The following is a 17,619-nucleotide window of genomic DNA, read 5'->3' on the forward strand; positions in this document are numbered from 1 at the left end:
AGCCTAATATTATGACCACTTTACCCCATCTTACTTAAATTGTTCTAAAAAATTATCTAAAATAGATTCAGCTAACTGCTAATGAGTAAGAGTTCTTGAGAAATGTAGGAAGCTTCTTGTACAGTCAATCTGTTCCTAATTCAAACAAACAAAATTTCCCAAGGATGTTAAAATAGGTGTTTAGATTTTAAAATTTTTCATGTTCACGAAAAATATTTTTTTTTACCAAAAAAATTTTTTCCAGTTGTAAAATTTTGTATTCAAAATGTAGTTTCTAACTGCTTTACTCTAAAATAAAAGTTTCACATTCATTCGAACGTTTATTTCCAAGCTATAGCCATTTATTTGACGTATGACCACTTTACCCCATTGACCACTTTCCCCCACCAGACCCTAATTAATTCAAAGTGAACGTAAAATTTATCTTTCCAGAAAAGCAGTATGGAAACGGTGCTCCGGTGTATTCCGGCACTAAATCACCCCTCTGGTTCGTAGGTTCATTCTCACATGTGAGCGGGTCTAAAAGAACTGCTCAACATCCATTTGGGGAAAAGTAAAATGGATATTAAATGTTATGTTTTTCTCAAATACAATCATTCCTTTATCGTACAACGAATAAAAAATGAAACCCTTTTTCTGAACTAAAATACTTCAGATTACAACGTTTTTGAAGTTGATTTGTTTCGATTCTTTGCAACAGCGAAAATATTGTGCAGTAATGCGAAAACATTAGGATGATTTCTAATTGGAAAAAATCATGTCTTCTGTTGAAGCTATTGTTGTTTTATAATTACAGGGGCTGGCTATTAATAACCGAAAAGTTCCTGTGAAATCATTTTTTAAAAATGCCGAGAAAATCTTCTAAAAATTGTCAAAAGTGACCTCAAAATAAAAAATAATAGTCTTTCAATTATTTAAAAAATGTTTAATATGAGTTTTTTTTTTTTTTTTTTATTTCACTGCGAGGCAAATTTTTTTTTTCCCAAAATGCTTCTGACACACTTTTTGCTAATTCTTATGTAAAATTACCCCTACACGCGCCATTTTTTGGAAATGGCACTCCATAATTTTTTTGACTTTTCGAATTTATAATCATTATTTTTATTTAAAGCATGAACATTTGAGCAATTTGGGAGGCTCATGTACTACTCACTCCTCCCTTAAGTATTAAAAAAATTGCCGAAACCAATCTTTTTTTCTTACGGGTTTGTTTTACAACTTTCTCACTTTCTTATTTTTTCGGCATAAAACCAGATTATTTGCAACCCCAGCGCTCGAATACGTTGAATTGCGGTGATTTACAAAATTAAAGAAAAAAGTAAAACATTGCGTTCCACGTGTGTCTGTTGGTAAACATAGGCAGTTTGTTATGAGTATTTATTAACGCATTCGATGTGTCTTAGGTTGCTTTCAGCTACAGAAACTGTTTCGTCCCTTAATAGTATTCTCGAGCTTCTCAAAATAATGTTAATTTTCCTTATTTCCTTCTAAAAATGGGTTGATGGTTAAATGGTGAAAGAGTAAACACAAGAAAACTCTGGCTTAACAAACTTGGATAACGTTATATCAGGTAAAAATTGTTATTGTTTTGTGTGAATTCGTAAGAATATGTTTTAAAAGTAAGAATATGTAGCAGTCAGTATGTCAGGAGAAGTAACAGTAAAGTGTTTTCCCCGAGTTGCATTATACAAACGGCTAAACACCCCACCCAAGTTATGGATTGGAGCATAATTTCCGTTCAGGGAGCTGGATGTTTAAGCATTGTGGCAGGCATGAGGACCCAATATCAGCACGAAAAAGTGCTTGAACAAAGGTTCAAGTGAAAAGTTTGGTTTCCAAATGGAGATTTCATATTCATGCATGATGGTCTGCATGCTGTGTCTTGAAGCTGAATCTGTGACCAAAATTTTTAATGAAAAAAAAAATATATATATATAAACACTTTCATGGCATGGAAACAGTCCAGATATGAGCCCAATAGAGAACATTTGAACCACTGTAAAGAAAAAAATAAAGAAATAGAACTTCACAAACAAGAATTGTCTGACAGAAAGACATATTCAAATTTGGCTCTATGACAAGGAAATAAACGAGCTGATGTGTGCATCACATGACTTCCTTTAACTCCGATTTAATGTCATTTCCCCATCGTTGGCAATTTTAATGTGATTCAATTGTTTACTCTCTAAATATCACCAACAGTGGCCATATTAAAACCAAATTAAAAAAAAAAAAATACATCGCAAAATTTGTCTCCAAGTTGGCGACAAAACTTGGCGACCAAAAGACTGGCGATGTATCGCTAAATGTCCGACAAATTATAACTCCACTTGAGTTTACATCGAAATTAATAATGATTTCCCACCAAAAAGGGGCAAAAGACCCCCTTAGAAACATCCGAATGCAACCAAAATTGAAGGTGCACAACTAGACCCCACTAGGAATCTACGTACCAAATTTCAACTTTCTAGGGCATACCGTTTTTGAGTTATGCGAGATACATACACACATACACACATACGCACATACATACGTACATACAGACGTCACGAGAAAATTCGTTGTTATTAGCTCGGTGTCCGTCAAAATGGACATTTCGGGTGTCTGTAGTTTCCTAGGCATGTATCCACGTGTGGTGCGGTCGAAAAAAAAAAACTCAACATTCATTCGGGGGTGAGAAAAATGAAAATTAAGGCCGATTTTTGAGTAACAATTTTTTTCGCGAATACAATACTTCCTTTTTTGAAAAAGGAAGTAAAAATTAATTGCCAAAAACTTATGAAAAGAATGCCAAGACGGATAGAATCCTTAATGAAAAATGAGAGGATGCCCTCTCAATATTAAATGTATCAATATTTTAAAAATAAAGTATTATTTTTTTGATATAACAAGATTTTACTATAAATATCACAATTATTCTAATAATTTTCACACCTCTGTAATGAATCACGCTGTTCATTTAAATATTTTAAAAAACAATTTCAAACTATTGGCCCAAAATTTGGTTATCGGAGGCAACTTTGTTTTTTATCAAGCTAACGCTAAGAAGCACACGGTTTTCAACGTTTGCGTCTGATTACTCAAAAATTGTCCTTAAGCTTAGAAATTTCATTTACATCGCCAGATTTAAACTTAATGTAACATATTTAGAGATATCTGGAGGCTAGATTAGGAAAATAACGGCTTTGAAATGAAAAGAGAGCTAGAAACAGTAAGACTCGAAGTGTGGTTGAACACTTACTCAGAAATTGCACAAAAAAAAAAAAAAAAAAAAAAAAAAAATGTCGTGTTGATGTCAAAAAATGTTGTCGTGGATGTTGAATGATATTCTACTAAATAATAACTTACTAAAAAATTAGATTAATTAGTAATATATAGACATTTTTTAAGGTGTACGAAGACTTTTGTGAGATAAAATTTCCGGCACTTTTTGGTTTTTATTTGAAAAAAATTAGGTTTTAATATGTTATTAAAATTTTTCTTTAGTTTTGTTGAAAATAGATCATAGATCTTATAATTAAATACCTATTCCGAAATATTAATTTTAACCAATGGATAAGGGCCTATTTCATTGAAAGTCGTAGGTGTACGAACATTTTTGGGAGACACTGTATACATATATTTTTTAATATAAAGATATGAAAATACAACTAAAAGAAATGTTTATACATTTTTAAATATAATACAAATGTAGGCAATATATAACTAAATGAACAGAACTTTTCGGACCAATGAATAGATCAATTTGATCTATTCATTGGTCAGAAAAGTTCTGTCCCCTGACACGGTTCTTTTTCCGGGAATTTGGAATTGTAAAAGGTCAAAAACGCAGACCCCCTCCCCCCCCCGCCCCATTTCTTAAAAAAAACAAATAAATAAATAAATAAAAAATTAGTCTGAATTTTGATAGTTCGAATTCAAGTTATGTTTGCAAACCCTACTCATTGGGTTTCTTGTTTCTACTAATGGCTTTTATCGCAATCATAATTTGAATTCAAGACGTCATGATTCAAATAAATGCCAGGGGCTGGATGCTGGATACTTTCTTCGCGTAAAAAAAGATTGGGTTTAGTCAAGGAGGTAGTTTGTAAATAATTCGATTCCGAGGCACATGGACGCCTGCATTACAAGCATATATAATCAAAGCAATAAAATCAAAGAACTGACGTCATTCAACGGTCAATTGAAAACAATAAGAAATTCGTGTTTGCTCAAAAAAGATCGCAAAGACGGACCATTTTAAAATACGAGTAGATGTAAAAACGTCAGGAATCTTTGATTTTGTTACTTGAATTGAAAATATTCGATATGAAATAAACGGCAGAAGAAAAAAAAAAACATAAAATCAAGATAACGCTTACTAGAGATTCAAGAGATGGGCTCAAACAGCACCTACATGTAAATTCACTTCGAAGTTGAAAGCGCGAGGACAGCGCAATTTCATTTTTTACAAATCAACAACATGGTCTCCACTTTTGGCGACAAAATTTGCTGAATAACTACATTTTTTGGGAGTCACATTGACCTCCCGCGACCTCCCATCGTGGCAGCCCTGGAGGGTATTTCTGACTTCAACTTTTCCAGTTTAAATTAACGAATTAATTTAAAAACAATTGGTTTATAATGGGATGGTTTCCTTTAGTCAAAAGTAAAACTTTTAGTCATTGAAATGGATAGAATGATCAAAAAAAAAAATAATAATAATAACATGGACCCAGAAAATACTTTTATTTTCCCAATAGTTTTTTTTTTAATTAATTTTTTTAAAAGTCCAATTTTTCAAACAAGGCGTGGTCTTTATGATGTTACAGATGATGCACTTTGCCGCATCTTGCTACTACGTTTCCACGTTATGATAATCAAGCAGCGAATTAAAATTGCGCTCTATGCTTGCTACCAACCATATTGTTGCCAATACACGTGAGTAAAGATGCGAATTAAATATTTTGTACTGTGAATGGCAACACTGAATGGCATTTCATCATTTGTGATGTCATCGGCAAGAAATGTAAACAATGAAAGCATACCGATTTAAGTAATTTTTTAAAAATATATTAAACGTAAACAGATTATCAAAAAATGGTCAGATCCTATGTTTTTAAGCATGCTCTTTCAGAAAAAAATACTTTTGAAATTTTGGAAACGACCCCATTATAACAAAGTTGGGCTAAACCTAACCTGGCAGCGACGTAATGCAGTGATTAGGATCAGCGAAGTCTTCACAATGTTTGCAGTTTAGGTTTGCCCCTAAGGTAAATTCGGAATGTTACTTCGGGGAAGAAAGAAATGAAACAGAGATCACTTATTTCAAAGGCGAAAAAGACAATTATCATACACAATCAATTCCAAAAGTGAAAACATACTTTCATACGATACGAAAAAAGCGTTTTCCTATAGGAAAAATAAGCATACTCATAAAAGTTCCACCATATGAGTTCCACAAGCATTTGATAGCGTTCCGCAACGATATAGTCAACAAAGAGTGTTCGTTTATAAGCTAGCGAAACTTTTAAACGCGGCATTGAGGAAACGAAAGAGAGAATTCCTTGCACATTTAAATAGAAAGCATGCTGAGTGAAAAAATGAATAGGAAAAGAGGAAAAGCAAAATATGACGGCGTATAGGCCATCTTGTTGTCAAGGTTACGCCACTCCAAAGCTGGCGGCCGGCCAAAAGAGCGACTTCCTCTTTCGGGGTGCTTCTGTGCTGCTCCATTGCATAATTGTATAACATATTTCGCCCACGCGCATGGACACATTGGTTTGGAAGATAAACATAACTTCAAGCTGGTCCGTCATCATTGAAGCTTGAAAAAACTGAAGTTTTTGCACACAAGAAGGGCTTGGTCTTAGTTGATTTCCGATACAATTTGCATTGAACATGATTTGTGCTCCCCCTCCCCCCCCCCCCCCGCCGCGGAAAAAAAAATGTACCAAGATGCAAAGCATAGTTCGGAATTCAACTAGAAATTCAATTTAATTTTAGAGGCAGCAAATTGTGTGATTTAAAAGTCTTTTGAACATATTAATATCATTTTCAGTGCCATTAGATGCAGTTTTAATGTTAAAAAAGATAACTTAAAGTGTATACCAGTGCTTGGATATGCAAAACCCAGTTCGCCATTTAACAAGAAACTCACTTTGATTTAAAGCACCTTACTTAATCATTATTCAAAGGGCAAGTGGGTGGGGGAGGCACTTGTCACTATTCGCCTAGGGCGGCAGAACTACTGGTCAACAAACTAATAGACTTTTTGCTCAATCAGGGATGCTCCGAACTTAAGTTTTCGGGAGGGCGGACTTTCGCAATTTTTCGAATGGAGCACCAATTTTTGCCGAAGGATAAAATACGGGTATGCACACATGAGTAGGGGGCAAAGTGAAATGTCTAAGATGACTGAGCTTTTTCAAAATGAAGAAATTAAAAATTTGTTTTGAAAATTGCAGTACAAAAAGAAAGACAAAACTTTATAACAAAACTTTCATTGAAACATTATTTTTAATTTTTGGCAACAATTTTAAACCTTCTAAAAAGAAAAAAGAAAAAAAAACGTGGAAAATTTTCACTTTTTTTCATGGGGCAAAGTGAAAAATGAAATGTTTTTCTTACGAAATATTTTCTTCTTGATTATAAAAAATATGTTTGATTAAATGAATCTGAAAATAAAATTTTGAATGAATAATTAAAAAGAAAATGGAACAATAAGCAAATAATTAAATTACTCAATTAATATATCAAGAAAAATAAATGAGTGAGTAAAAGAGTGAATGAATAAGAAAGTAAGTGAATGAACAAGAAAATAAGTGAATTACTAAATGAATGAATGTTAATGAATTAAATATAAATGAATACGTGTTTCATGAATGAAGTGTTTTAGTAAATAATTGAGTGAGTAAACGAAATAAGCTATTTCACTTTGCCCCGCATGTACTCAGGGCAGTGGTCGGAAAAACTACATTTTTTTTGTAGCGAACTACAACTACAACTACTTTAGTATAAATGTAGTTTACTACAACTACAACTACTTTTTTCAAAATGTAGCAACTACAAACTACTTTTAAAAAGTAGTCGCTACTTCGCTACTTTTTAGTTATTTTTTAAAAAAGTTAATCAATAAAAAGCATTCACTTATACACCGTTTGAGGATTGAACGAAAAAATTCATAAAATGATTTAGGTTAGTAAACTGAATCCATTTGAACATGGTTTATTACCAAGTATTATTTATTCTTTCCTTCGCTTGCTGAGCTAATTTGTCATTCAAATATTTGTAACGACTTTTACGCATATTCGCTGCAAGAAAGGATTTAAACGTGGAAGGAATTCAACCTTAAAATGTTTAATCCTTTCCTGACAGTGAATATTTCATTCAAGAAGTGCAACTCGGCTACTTGAAAATGTAAATAGATGCAGTCATAATTTGTTTTAAATTTTATATAGACATACATGTACATAAAATTGATTTAGATGAGGAAAAACATCTTTTAAACAAAAGAGAAAAACTTTAATTTTCATTATATCAGTTAATTTTATAGGAACTTTTTTTTTTTGCTGGAACTAATGAATTCATTTTGAGCTTCTAGCTAGAGGTCCGGACCAGAACACTATTTCCTTTCTTACGCCACTCATAAAATGAAATAAAAGCATTTTTTCAATTTCACCGAATAACCTCAAAAACTTACATTATTTAATAATTGACTTTTATCATGTTAATATATCCAACACCCAATCAAAACAAAAGTTGCTTCTACTTTTGAACAAAGCCATTGCCTGTTTGGTGATATTTTGATAGTTGAAATTGTAACCTTAACTCCAGTGGATTAACTCTAAACTCCAGTAGATAGCGTTAATTTTGTTGACCACTTTTTGGTTTCTTCATTCTCCTGAAATTACTCTTTGTCGAAATACAGCATTTCCCTGCATGTCAAACATTACCAAAGAATATTTTCAAATTATCATGTCGTGGCGTGTGTTTAATAGTTGATAACGTCAAGAGCGTTACTCGATCATTCGCTAGTATATATATGATGACATCTGAAACATGAAACATAACTAAGAATGCATACTTTACTTCAATGTGAAATTTTAAACTACAATGGACTCGCGCGACAGCGCGATTCTATTTAAACGAAATGGATATTTTGCGAGCTTTTCTCGAGTACTGAATTTTGGAGCTAACGCGAATTCCTCACCTCGTTACACGAAAACTTTCGAGTGGGAATCACGGGGCTTAAGTATCACCTTCTTTACTGCCTACTAAATATTAGTTTTGTGAATAAATTTTCGCTTCCGATTCACTGAAAGCGGAAGTTCCCCAACCGAAACATCGCTTTGTTAATTTACAAATCACCACTCGCATCTTTTTCATTCTAAATATGAAGTTGATGAAACATAATTTCACATAAGCTGCTGTTCATCTAAAGTTTAAAAATGGAAGGAAAAATAGAAATCTCTGATAACTAAAGAAATGTAAAGATTTTCGATATGCTTGAACAACTAAAATGTGTATCGAATATAATTACAATATCTACTGTACAGTATTATTGTAGTGTTTCACTTTTTTTATTGCTACATACTATACGTACCGCAGTGTTTCATTTTATGCCATTATCTCCCTTTTGATTTTTGTGCAACCTAACAGTATTTTTATTCAATAACATAGCTTTTTTAAAAATACAGTAAAGCTTCAGTTCTCTATGTTTAAATTTGGTAATAGAAGGTTAAGAAATGGGTAAAAATCATTTGAGGGATGTTTTCAAATGCTTCAAAATTATTGGTATGCTCATAAAAAATCGCATTTTTCCGCCTTTTCCACAACGCGAAATTTCAACCTACGCTGGGAGTCTTGGAACGCATCCCTCGCGTAAGTTGAGATTCCACCGTATATGCAGATGACATCTGACATGGATACCGAGAGCTTTTTCTCAAAGAGCATATTTGCAAGAAACGGAAACATTTTCGTGATCATACATTTCTATAACACTGTAATATTTGTTGTTAGCCGGCCAAGCCAGTTCAATATCATCCTCTTCCATAACATTTACTGTAGCTTCCATACTAGGTGGATATTGACACAATAATTTCATTGACGTCTAAAATGTTCATCCACGGGACATTCTCAGCTGCCAGAAAACAGAAACGCAGCATAGGCGCCATTTTGCATAGTTTTAGGGGAGGGGGGCAGATATTTTCCCCATTGTTTAGCAGGAGAAGTTCACATGGAAACTGATTTCAGTACAGATTAGAATTATTAAAATTTGACATTTTTAATAACTTATTTAATAATGGCTGGAGAAGAAATGTTTTTACATTTTTGTGAAGAAAAAAAGTACTAAAAGCAAGGAAGTTCTAATTTCTAAAAGGTTGGGGGGTGGGGCTTGAGCCCCCACTTGCCCCTATATGGGTGCCCATGAAACGCGGTACTACATTAACAGTTATCGCTTATTCTTTCTATGCCATTCGATGTGAATATTGGGGAAATGTGAAAATGTCGATGCTAAACAAGTTAATGGCGTCAAACAGATAGAACGTATGGTGTCAATCTGACGTCAACTCGTATTTTTTAGAGTCTTCCGGACCTGATTAGTACAAGTTTTACTCGCGTAAGACTTGCACCAGTCAGATTCGTTTGAAACCTTGTTTCTTTCTTCTTCTTCTTTTTTTTTTTGAAATTTTATTTAAAAGTAGTTTCCAGAAATCGCTACAAACTATCTTTTAACTGAACTCGCTACACTACGCTACACTACAAACTACTAAAAAATGTAGCTACTACAGTAGCGTCGCTACTTGTAGCGCGCTACTTCCAACCACTGACTCCGTCCGAAGCTCTGACGGCGCCAGGGGCGAAAGTTTCCTGCCGCCCCCCCCCCCATACACACAGAAAAATCAAATTAGCTCTAACATCAGTGCATAATACCTACTTGAATTTCTTACATATTAATGAACAGGGTAATCAGAGGACTATGCATAATACAAATTAAAAGACAAGAAATGAACATGTTTCTAATATTTGTGAAACATTAATGCCCCAAAAACTTTTTGAAAATGGAAATGTTAAAAATCCAAATATTTATAGTAAAATGTTATCGCACTTGATAAAAAACTAACAATTAAAACTGAATTGATTTTTTATATTGATCAAACTAAGAACACAAATAAATAAGTTGCTGATTATAAATAGAAAATGTATTTATCGAAGTAAATTACATCGAAATTAGATTTCGATCTGGACTCAACAACATCGAAAATCGCTCAGAATTGCGTTTTGGAGCTCTAATTTCGAAAAATCACTGTCCCTAATGTTACAAAATATGTCCTTACAAATCGCGTTTTAAGACTTAAGTTTAAGAGAATATTCGTGCAAGGGTCCCCATGCCGCCTATCTTTAATGTCACAAAAAATGGGTTTTTTAAACAACACTTACAAAAAATTTAAGTGGAATTGCCCCTGAATGTAAAACATGGCTTAAAGTTTTTAAACCATAATTTTAAACAATTTTCCTGGGAAATGCTCCAGATTCTCCCGTCCATAAAATCTTCAAAGTTTGTCTAAAGTTGCGTTTTTGAAACTTCAATTTCGAAAACTTGCAGGGAGAGAAGGAATTGATTTCAATGTATTTAAAAAATAATCGATCGAAAACAGTTTCTGATCTCGTTCCTTAACGTCAATAAACATGGCGTATAGTCGCGTTTTTAAGGCTAAAATTGCGTTTTCAAAACTAGAAGTTTCAAACTTTTGACTGGACACCATTTGACCTTTTTCCCTATCAGATCAAAAAAAAAAAAAAAAATCTGTTTTTTGTTTTTTCAATGTGTCCCCTTAAAACTTTTTCTGGTTACTTCACTGCACGCAGGGGCAGAATTCAAGCAAATTTGGCGAGAACTAGACAAAGGAGAAGTGTCTTTTGTTTGATTCTAAATAGTTATATTCTCAGAAATTGTATCTGCTTCAATAATACAAAGGAAACTAATGTTTTGAAGACAGAGAGAGGAATATTTTCGTGCCCTAGGAAGAAAAATAGAGAATCATTGCAATGATTCTGTATTTTGTGTTTTTGACTGTGTATCTAAATGAGGGGGCACCGCAAGGCGCCCCTAATTTTATGCAATCGGGGCATTTTATACGATGAGGGACGCCTTGCTGCGCTCCTCATTTCGTGTGAATGTCGTCGTGTTCCGTTGAAACGAGGCGCACCTTGCGGCGTCCCCTCATTTCGTGGCGCCCGGGGCGATTGCCCCGCTCGCCCCCCCCCCCCCCCTCTTGGAACGGCCTTGCATGTACTCGACTACTTGAGCAAAATATTTAAAATCCAAATAAGCTTAATGGGGCATTTCACAGTATTTGGCTGTTACGGACTCTACACTTCATAAGGGCGTTTTAGTCTCCTACTCATGATTAGTGCAAATAGTCAAGTTAAACTTTTTGTAAATGATTAGTCCTACGTGTTCTTATGTCACAGCATTGAAAAAAGTTTAGATGTGTGTTGAATTTCTAAAGATATAGGAAGATATATAGCATGTTACGGACTTTACACTCAAAAGACATGGAAATTTTTACTTAAAATACCTTCAAATTTTCTGTGAGAGTAATAACTATTCTTACCTAATGAAGGTTTTCTACTCTCTATGTCTCAGTTTATCTATAATACATTTAAGCACCAAAATAATTTTTAAAAAGCTTAAAAATATTTTTTACGGAATTATTGCCTAGCTATTTCACTTTGGCCCACATTCCCCTGTATCAAATGAAAAGTGACATTTGGGAATTTAAAAATTGCAACATTTCAATTTCTCCAAGTTTGGAGAATAAGAAATTTTTTGGAAGGTCATAGTCACTTCCGTGACCTCCCATCCGGGCACCCCTGTGCTCTGTCCATTATTGCGGGTTGAAGTTTTTACGTATAGACAGTGGCAGAGTGATTTGTGGAGTAGGTCACATTACGTTTTCGGAGGCCTCTCCCGCAATTACAAAACTACTGTTTGACCACGGATTGTATGTAATCTGGCAATCTGCCAAGTAAAGACGATTCCATCTGATTCAATCTAGCAGGGAAGATTGGAAAATAGCGATGGGATATTGATACACGCGTTTTATAATTAGTGCCTTATTCATTTGTTGCATTCTCAGAAATAAAGTAAGGGGAAACAAAGATTGTTACCATAGAAACAACAAAAAGAAAATACAATACTTTCATTTCGTTCAGGAACGTAAAAGCAAAATGGTAAGCTCAAAACTTTGTTGTGAATAAATAAATCAATTAACTTTTGCCGTGAGAATAGAGACCGAATCTACTTTAGTTTTGAAAAATGTTGCTGCGAGCAAATTTCCATTTTTACAAAATTCAGGCCAAATAATAGAGATGCAAAAGTGCACATCTGAAACAAACCAATTAACACCCCTATAAACTAATAATACGTCCATTTCCGCCTATAAACCGGATCTTAGCCTTTCCATGTAATCGATGGTCAAACTGTATGTAAAACATTTATCATGTGCATTTTTGAATCCCTTTCGGGGCTTCTATGGTTGCGAGGGTGCCTCGAAATGGCGACATTTGCAATGTGATAAATCCACCACTGCGCATATTTTCACACTTTATTCCAGGAATTTTAAAATTTGGCTATTTATTTATCTTTTTTAATACTAGGGGGCTCTGCCCCCTGCTCGCTAACGCTCACCAACCCCCGAAGATTGCCTTGCAATCTTATTTGATTCGCAAAGATTTAAATCGTCATCTAGAAAGAAACAGATTAAAAACGCATTATGAGCTCCCTTTGGATCAAAAAGCACCCCTTACCCGGGTTTCAAAATAACTTGTATCAACCTGCAGAGCTGTAAGGGCTAAGGGGCTCATGAGCATTGAAAAACTGCAGTTTTGTACGTCTAAAAAGTCGCATTCATATTCGTGGTCTGTAGTAATATATTTTGCTTTTTAGCTCGGGGCTTGAATTGAGTTCAGATTAAGATTTTCGGTTAAAATCGAGACTCTTAAAGTTTGTGATAAAGAAAGAAGAAACATGCGAATCGAAAAGATGTAACTACGGCAACGCCAAATAAAACATCAATAATTTTAATGGAGATTATATTATTCTAAATTAATTTTTAACGGTTCTTAACTTTTTTCCTTTGGAGATAAAAGTTTAGTTTTTCGACCAAAGGTCGAGTTAGAACTGGAGTTTAAAAAAAGTCGCTCTTTTCAGTGGTGTCAAAAGAAAACTGTAGGGCAATTTCTTCGCTTTTTACTGATAGGTTTAATGAAGAAAGAAGTGCCTAAATTTTAGTTAAGCCTAAAAACGGTCGAGCTAAAAACGCAAATAACTCCTGCAGTATTTAAGTTAGAGCAATGAAACAAACTGCGTAGAACGCGGAAAATTATACATTTTCCAATGATATATAATATTAATATGTGCAAGTTATTTTTATCACCCCTTTAATAGGTAATAATATGCAATTTACGCGAAATTTAAGCTTAAAAAATTGATTACAAGAAAACTAATTCGAATTTAAAAAAATAAAACCCCAGGTGCACACCCACGGGGCTCGAATTAATTCTGTACAAAATTTCAAGGCTGTTGGTGTTATGGGGTCCCCTAGACGCACGTCCGCCACAGACTTCCTTCCAAAATTTTTTTGAAACCTTACTGTTATTTACTACTAGCTGTACCCGCAGGGCGATGCCCGTGCTAAGAATCTAAAGTAGGTCCGTTGAATAAAAAAAAAAAAGTCCACTCCCCTCCCCCCTGTTTTTACGCCAAGTTTGACGCCTACGGCAGTAAGCAATTGTGATTAAAAACCACGGTACATCTAGGACAAAACGGAAATCCCATATCCCATACGAAAAAGGATTCAACTCCCCAGCAGGAAAACAACACTATTAAAAAACTCGGTACATCTAAGATAAAAAGGAAATCCCGCACCCCGTATGAAAAATTTCACTATAGAAAAGCTATCGTCTGAGAAAAGGAAAAAAAACCTCTAGAATTAAAAAAAATACCCCCCCCCCCCCCCCAACCCATCTGATGTCAAATAATCAGTGATCACATTTTTAAACTAAAATGCGTGGACACCCTTTGAAAACCTAAATGCAATCCTTTGAAACCTAAAATATTTTGCGAAATCAACAAATAATCTGCAACTACATTGTTTATTGCCAAATTCACCAAGCGACGTTCAAATTAAAGAGAAAATCAATTAACATTCGCACAATGAATTTAACAAAAATGACAACAGTGCAAGAACCAAATCAAGAATTCACCGGTTCTACTATTCGGACGCAACCGTATACCGAAGATGACGTCACTGCAGAAACAAAAATCAAGTTTAGCATTGAAAATTTGCTCAATTAGGATCGCAATTAGAATCGCTTATATCTCCTGTTCTAATTACAGTCGAACCTCCATAGATCGAACTTTCACATATCGAAATTTTCTATATATCGAAATCCCAGAAAATTTCTATGTTCATTACATAGAAAAATTGTTTCTATATATCGAAAAAATCTCTATAGATCGAATTTTTTTTCGAGACATTTGTAGATTTTTTTTCCTCTTTAGACTGTTTGTCTCATGAAAAATAAAGGTTAGGGGAGAAAATTATGTTCACTAATAAAGGTTGCTACGAAACTCAAAAGGAATCTGGAGTATGAGGGGTGTATAGATAGGTCGTCGTTCCGTTCTGGAGTTCTTAAATTCCCTCAAGTTTATTTCAAATATCTTAGTTGTAACCGCTAACATTGTAAAATCAGTTTCAAGTTACCCCTTTTGTCTGTTGATTATCATTCCTAGTCTTTTTAGCTGCAGTAAAAATCATTCAAGTTAAACAAATTGAATTCTTACTTTTCTCGCGATTACATCGTCAAAAGGAAAATCCCCTATTATTGCGGATCAAGTTGAATTGAAGAAGAATAAAGACGTATGAAGGCGCAAAAATATAATTTCTGTTACTTTTATAATTATTAACTTTCATTTAATCTGATGCTCGTATAAATTAGAAATTAGGTTTCATACACGAAAATTAGCTTTAATTTTAATGTTTTAGGAGATTTATAGGATAAAATAAGATTGTTTCTATACATCGAAATTTCTATACATCGATTTTTTTCCGGCAATTTGCTACTTCGATATATAGAGGTCTGACTGTAATTAGGAGAAATGGAACAAACAGCATCATGTTTGGAAAGGAAAGCTCTTTCCAACGACACATAATGTTAGGGGGTGGGGGGAATTTTTACCCTCTAATTAGGCAAAAAAACGTGAAATTTCAGCTTAATTAGTTAATTAGATAAAAACTAATTCGAAATTTAGAATTCGGGCTTCGAGGTGCAGACCCCCCGGGGTACGTTCGAGTTTTGTGCCAAGTTTCAGAGCTGTAGGTGCTATGGGGGTTTCTGGCCATCGGGTACAAACAAAGAAACAAAGAAACACCGTCACCTTTATATATATAGATAAAGAGATAAGCAGTGCTGTAGGTGGGGGAGAGGGAAGCCGTCCAACGAAACATTAGGTTTTCTCGTAAAAATAATGCAAATGTGATGTAATTGGTAAAAACTGAAGAAAAAAAACCCCCACCCCTAAAATTCAAGATGGCGGCACGAGCTCCCCCCCCCTACCACCGGGGACTTTTAGCATGTTAATCAGGAGCCCTTTCTGTACGTGTGCATCAGTTTTCAAAACTGCATGTTTATTATTATTATTATTATTATTATTATTTGTTTGTTTGTTTTTTCAAATCGTTCATAGACTAGACTACAAATCAAATTTTTTTTTAACTAGAATGCAGTGCTATACAAGTAATCGAACCGAATGGTAAAAAAAAAACGTCGAGAAATTCAGCAGCAACTTTTTAAAACGCCGGGAGTCTTGGACGGAATCGGCATGTGTTTCAGCTACTGTGACTCCAACCGTTACTCCAAAATTAGCCCGACTCCGAAGACGTGGTAAAAACAACATTATAGCTCATAAACATGCAATTAAATTGTAAGGAAGATGATTGCGCGATACTTGACAAGTGTCAATTTTTTCCAGAACTTTTTTTATATTCTACTCTTTTACTAAACAGAATATAATGTAGGAAAATTTGTTTTAATATTTCTCAAAAAAAAAAAAAAAAATATTTATGCAAAATTATGTTTCATTTCTGAGTATTCCGGTTGAAATATTCAGTTATTGATTTCGTCTGCAGTTGGCCTATCTTTGATCGGAAGAAGAATTATGAGGCGTTTGTTAAAGTCGGTCATGCCAAACGATCAATGCATATACTAAGTGCACGAACAATCGGTTTTTGTAAGGGCTATAATTAATCCTTCAGGTGTTCAAATGTATTGATTTTCTTCGCCATTAGACCTTTCTTCGTCATATTCATTGCGTCTTTAGTTCAAATCAATGGCAGTACTATTTTAGAACCGTTCATTAAACGATGGGCGGGGTTTTATTCCAACACTTTTTTTGGATCTCGACTCAAATATGCCGTTAAATTCCTTTTTTCTCTATCTCTCTCTCTGTTCGCCGATGGATACCAGCCAAAACTTTGTGTCCTGGGTCGATTTTAGGCAGTGGATGATTTCTTTATGATGACGATTAATCGATGTCGGGGCAGACACCGTTTATCCTAAAAGTAATCACTTTCTCCAACATGGCTATCTCGAATGATTGAGCCTCAATGTCAAAGCGATTGAATGAAGCGGATAAAGCATTGTTCTCGCCTGTAATATTTTTTCATTTAGCAGCTTTTGAACTTTGACAAGATGTGCGCACCTAATTGTCGTAATTTTTTTCGTATTAATCATCCATGGCCACTGGCATGCGCAGTGCCTAGGCAAGCAGAGTGGATTAAAAAATTTTGGATTACATCTGGAATAAATTAGTTCCAGGTTCCAGTGGACCGATCATGGTGAATTTTGAGAAATTAAACGTTTAGCAGCATTTTCATGACATTGAGGTATGATACAAGGGGTGATCAAATGAAAAGGTTCAACACTACACGGTGGATACAAATGTAGACTTTATTCAAAATGTACACCATAGGCCTGAGCACAACGATTCCACTGATGAACAAGTTGCAGGATTCCTTGTTCCCAGAATTCCTGTGTCTGTGACAAAATCCAGTCCTTCGTTATTTTTATTTTTTAACTCTCTTTTTTTTTGTATTTATTTATTTTTTTTGAAATATTTGTTATTTATTTATTTATTTTTAATTATTATTATTATTTTATCAAAAACATTCTGTGCTACGCCAGTGACCCACACATACACTAACTAAATAAATAAATCAAATAAATATGAATAAAATAAAATGAAATAAAATAAATAATTCAAATTAAATATAAAACAATAAATAAGTTTAAATAAATTAATTAATTAAATTAAAAAATCTCCCCGAAAAATTTTGATGGCGCAATTTGCATCATAATCCTTCCCTGTTAGCTGGGGAGCTAACCGATGGAAAACTGCAAATTATGATAAGAAGATACCACTTGGTAGAAATGTTGTTTATGACTATTAAATGAAATTAAGACCCAGAGGCACTTTCAAAAATCGTTTAAATCCAAGATGGCGGCGTTTTTCAAAATGGCTACCCAGATTAGAGTTTTTTAAATATTTGTCCTACAAAAGAGGTTTTTATA

General features: G+C 34.1%; 1 protein-coding gene across 6 annotated transcripts in view; it reads right to left on the minus strand.

The window, feature by feature from the left end:
• The window catches only part of LOC129222802 (nucleolin-like), a 189,117-nt gene that overhangs the window by 73,504 nt on the left and 97,994 nt on the right, over positions 1-17,619 (minus strand). For 2 of the 6 annotated variants that reach the window (XM_054857349.1, XM_054857347.1), the window contains exon 1: positions 5,413-5,545. The exons of the other annotated variants lie outside the window; for them this stretch is intronic. In XM_054857349.1, coding sequence (XP_054713324.1) covers positions 5,413-5,416 — 4 coding nt within the window. In that variant the 5' untranslated portion in view covers positions 5,417-5,545. Of the gene's footprint in view, positions 1-5,412; positions 5,546-17,619 lie in introns of those variants that run through there. 6 annotated transcript variants of the gene reach the window in all.

The sequence above is a fragment of the Uloborus diversus genome, chromosome 5 (assembly GCF_026930045.1).
Source record: "Uloborus diversus isolate 005 chromosome 5, Udiv.v.3.1, whole genome shotgun sequence".
In the NCBI taxonomy this organism is placed as follows: domain Eukaryota; kingdom Metazoa; phylum Arthropoda; class Arachnida; order Araneae; family Uloboridae; genus Uloborus; species Uloborus diversus.